General features: G+C 61.4%; 1 protein-coding gene across 1 annotated transcript; it reads right to left on the bottom strand.

Moving 5' to 3' along the window:
* Window positions 1–2042: 2042 nt before the first annotated feature.
* GPAA1 (glycosylphosphatidylinositol anchor attachment 1) lies at window positions 2043–4557 on the bottom strand (the record flags this gene model as incomplete). Its single annotated transcript, XM_014538656.1, has 8 exons — window positions 2043–2384; window positions 2543–2713; window positions 2795–2985; window positions 3141–3236; window positions 3645–3798; window positions 3885–4078; window positions 4156–4352; window positions 4440–4557. Coding segments are annotated over 8 exons (1365 nt in total), but the record flags the coding sequence as incomplete, so codon positions are not given.
* Window positions 4558–4612: the final 55 nt, after the last annotated feature.

Raw genomic sequence — 4612 nt, 5'->3', positions numbered from 1 at the left:
GGGGTTGAGGGCTGGCTCGCCGCTGGCGGCTGCACAGGACACGCGTGGGAAGTGCTGGTGTCAGAAGGGGGCGATGGAGAAGCTGACGCCGGAGGTCACTGCACAGCACGGCTTCAGTCAAGTGTTTAGGTTATATATTCGTCCTTCCTACAACTGACCCACAGCCTTACCACTGGACTCTTCTTAAAAAAAATCAGCCCTGACCGGTGTGGCTCAGTGGATAGAGCGTCGGCCTGCGGACTGAAGGGTCCCAGGTTCGATTCCGGTCAAGGGCCTGTACCTTGGTTGAGGGCACATCCCCAGTGGGGGGTGTGGAGGAGGCAGCTGATCAATGTTTCTCTCTCATCGATGTTTTTAAGTCTCTACTCCTCTCCCTTCCTCTCTGTAAAAAAAATAAAATATATATTTATTTTATTTATTTTTTTACAGAGAGGAAGTGAGAGGGATAGAGAGTTAGAAACATTGATGGGAGAGAAGCATCGATCGGCTGCCTCCCGCACACTCCCCACTGGGGATGCGCCTGCAACCAAGGTACAGGCCCTTGACCGGAATCGAACCTGGGACCCTTCAGTCCACAGGCTGACGCTCTATCCACTGAGCCAAAGTGGTCAGGGCAATAAAATATATTTTTAAAAAGATCAAGTGACAGTGAACATAAAAAAAATTAAAATGTATTTTTTAAAAAGTGACTAGAGGGCCCTGGCCGGTTTGGCTCAGTGAGTAGAGCGCGGCCTGGGCCTGCGGACTGAAGGGATCCCGGTTGATTCTGGCCAAGGGCACAGGCCTGGGTTTCGGGCTGATCCCCAGTGGGGGCGTGCAGGAGGCAGCCAATCAATGATTCTCTCATCATTGATGTTTCTCTCTCTTTCCCTCTCCCTTCCTCTCTGAAATCAACAAAAATATTTTTTAAAACAAGTGACTAGAGGTTCCAGGTAGACCTTGGGGCCCAGCAGGCAGACAGGCTGCTCGTCACAGTGGGTCTCCAGCACCCTTGCCCCACGCCCATCCCCACACGCTGGAGGGTGCACATGCCCCTCAACAGGACTAGCAGGGACCTCTCTGCAGACAGGTCCCAGAGGAAACCCCCTGGAAGCTGGCCCTGGGAGTGCGCCAGCTGAGCCCCACTGTGGAGCCAGGGAGCCAAGGGTCCAGGGGAAGACAGGAATGCAGGCCCCACGACAGGCGCAGGCCTGGGCAGGGGTTGGGGGCTGGGGCTTCCTCCTGGGGGCTCCCCAGGCCGCAAGCTGTACTGAAGGGACATTGGTCAGGAGTTGATCCTCCAGGCAGCGCAGCTCTGCCTCCCTCCAACAGGGAGGCCTGTAAGGACTGGACTCCTCTCAGCCCTGTGCGGTGCTGTGGGGGCACCTGGGCCCTCCCACAAGAAGAGGCATTTCCAGCCTGAAATGTCCACCCATGATGGACGGGCCAGGGCATCACCAAGGGCCACCCTTCGCTTTTCTTCCCCCCAGAACGGACACTGGATCCCAGGTCCTCTCAGAACAATCCGCACTTCTCTCCGAGCCGACCCACCAGCGCCCTCCCCTGGGGGGCTGCACCCGTCGACTGTTTCCGGTGGGCTCCTGTGCCCCGTCCATCGTGGGTGCCTGGTCTGGTTCCGCTGAGGAAGCTGGGCCAGGTGCTCCTCTCTGCTCCGTCCTAAGCCCGCTCACAGCAAGGTCCTGGCCTTGGCTGGACCCCCAGGCCCCACACCCAGCCTCCTCTGCAGGGCTCCAGCTCCCACACCTCTGCCCACTCAGCCCCAGCACTGACTACGGTGGCATTGTGAGGTCTCGGGACGCCTCAGCTCCTGTTAGACACCCCCTGCTGCCCACTGTTTTCTCTTATCCAGCCCTGTGCCTCCCACAGCACTGGACTGGGATGCAGACCTCCGCGGTGAGCCAAGATGCCGCCCAGTATGTGGACCGGGGCGGTGCCCTCCAGGAAGGAGCTGTGCAGGAATGCCAAGCCCCGCAGGCAGAGCTTCTCCCCCACAGGCCCCGGAGCCCACACAGACGGCAGGTGGTGGGTCGGGAGCACAAGGGCAGCTCAAACAAGACACCTGTTTATTTCCTAGGAAGGAGACGATGGGGGTGTTTGGGGAGTTCCCGCCACAGTCTTCGTGCCACAGGGCAAGCAGACATCACTTCCAGAAGAGAACATTCCAGAAGAGCAGCCAGCAGGGGTAGAGGCCCAGCGCCAGCAGCGGGAAGAGCAGGGCGCCGTAGACGTGGTGCTCCAGCACGCCCTGGGCCAGCGCCGCCAGGAAGAGCTGCCAGCCCTCGGCCAGCGACAGCGGGGCCTCTTGCAGCTCCCGCCACAGGAACAGGCTGCCCAGGAGTGCGGCTGCTGGACTTGTCAGCACCAGCAGGGCAGCATAGAGTGGCCTGGGTGGAGGAGCAGGGTCAGGGCTCTGAGTTGGGGGCACAGGCAGGAAGTTGGTGTGAAGGGGTACCGAGTGAGGGCATCGTCCGTGGTGAGGGGCCCAGGCCCTGGAAGAGGTGGGGGAGGGGGGCAGGGCGGGAGGAGGCTGACCAGTACATACCGGGGCCCCCTGGGCTCAGTGAGTGCAGCAGCGGGCACCATGGTGGCGGCCAGCAGGAAGCCCAGGGAGAAGTTGGTGAGGGCGATGCAGGCCAGCTGGAGTGCCAGGTAGATCAGGGCTACCAGCTTCAGTGCCATCCAGCCCTTGTCTGGGGCCTGTGTGCTCACCACACTGAAAGGGAAGGGGCTCAGAGGCAGCTACCTCCATGGCCAGGGCGCCCCCTGCCCGTGCCCACCCAGCCCAGCTCCTCACCGGTGGGTGTTGTGGGGAAGGGCCAGGCCGGCGGCGTAGATGGCCAGCAGCGTCAGCACCACCGCTTCAGCCTCAGCCACAGGGAAGTGCTGGGCGGCCACGTGCTGGCCCAGCACTGGCAGGACGTAGAGGGCCAGGCCCATGGCCTGTGAGATTAGCAGGGGCGCCACAAGGGAAGCCAGCCCCACGCCCTGCAGGGCACACAGGCGGTTGGAAACGGGCCCTGGGGCCAGGTGAGCCCAAGGGTCCTCACCACCATCCCACCAACTGAGACGGAGTGGCAGCAGTAACCACCTCCCGGCACCCTAGAAGCCCACACTGAGAGCAAGAGTGGAGGGACCATCACCTGTGCTGGGGGGAGGGGAGGGCTGGGCCCAGAGGCGGCCCCAGCCTCCTTAGCGCCCACTCCAGCCTCATGCAGCTGCATCCACAGTTCCAGGGCGTGGCCTAGTCAAGGACTCTGACCAGAGGTGTGATGGACCCGCCCGGTAGGGAACCCAGGGCTCACCCTGCCCCCTCACCCCGAGGATGAGGGGCTCTCCCTAGGCCAGTGATGGCGAACCTTTTGAGCTCGGCGTGTCAGCATTTTGAAAAACCCTGACTTCACTCTGGTGCCGTGTCACATATAGAAATTTTTTGATATTTGCAACCATAGTAAAACAAAGATTTATATTTTTGATATGTATTTTATACATTTAAACGCCATTTAACAAAGAAAAATCAACTAAAAAAATGAGTTCACGTGTCACCTCTGACACATGTGTCATAGGTTCGCCATCACTGCCCTAAGCCTAGAGTGGAGGGGACCTGCGGGAGGCTGGTCGAAAGTGGACGGGGGTGCAGAGGATATCTTGAGACCAAGGACCAGGAGCAAGAAGCCAGCCGCAGGCATGTAGAGGCCGATGGAGACAAAGCGGGAGAGGGCGGGGAGCAGGTAGAAGAAGAAGGACTGGTGCAGACGCTCCAGCAGGTGGTTGAGCTTCCGGAACATGCCCTCCAGAGCCCTGCAGGTGGGAGACAAGGTCAAGGCTGGCCAGGGCCCAGCCACTCCCACCCCCGAGCAGGGAAAGGGAGAAGCGGAGACACTTACTTGCCCACGGCCACCAGGTCGTACTTATACTGGCGGAAACTGTTGATGCCACGGAGGGTCAGCGCCTCCACACGGTAGCGCAGGAAGAGGCCGTGGGGCCCGTGGGGGCGGCCAGAGGCCTGTTGCAGAACCATGAGCAGCAGCGTCTGCAGACCCTGCAGTGGCCCATCTGATGTCCAGTCCTGGGGCTGCAGCTTTGAGGGTTTGGAGTCAGGGTCAGACACCCCCCCTCCCGGCCACAGGCCCCGCCTCCCCAGGCAGGTGGCCCTACCTTGCCCTGCAGTGTGCACAGCAGCCCCCCTTTCTGGCAGAAGGTCTGGAAGAGGTTGAGCAGGTCAAGGTTGGGCAGCTGCCCATTGAGCCCCTCCACGGCCACGTCCAGGCTGGTGACCACATCGCTGCTCAGCTCCAGGGCCACGGCCGCCTGGATGGCCCCGGCGCGGCCCTGCAGCGGGGAGGACTGCATGCCTGTGGGAGCAGGTGAGTGAGCTGCCCTGGGGGCTGGTGCGGGAGGGGCCGGAGCGGAGTGAGGGGCAGGGCAGCGAGCGCACCCACCAGTGACGTTGACGTCGTGGTAGGCTTCCAGCCAAGCCTCGGTGCCCAGAAGGTCGTGTTCCGTCACCAGGAAGATGATGTCTTTGGCCCAGTAGATCTGCCCTGCGGGCCGGACGCAGGGTCAGCAGCCCCCGAGGCAGTGGCCGAGCCCTGCCTGGCCAGGAGGAGCCCCA

Source organism: Myotis brandtii, unplaced genomic scaffold (genome assembly GCF_000412655.1).
Source record: "Myotis brandtii unplaced genomic scaffold, ASM41265v1 scaffold1956, whole genome shotgun sequence".
In the NCBI taxonomy this organism is placed as follows: Eukaryota; Metazoa; Chordata; class Mammalia; order Chiroptera; family Vespertilionidae; genus Myotis; species Myotis brandtii.
Note: the sequence above shows the minus strand (reverse complement) of the source record. Positions and strands in the feature narration are given on the sequence as shown.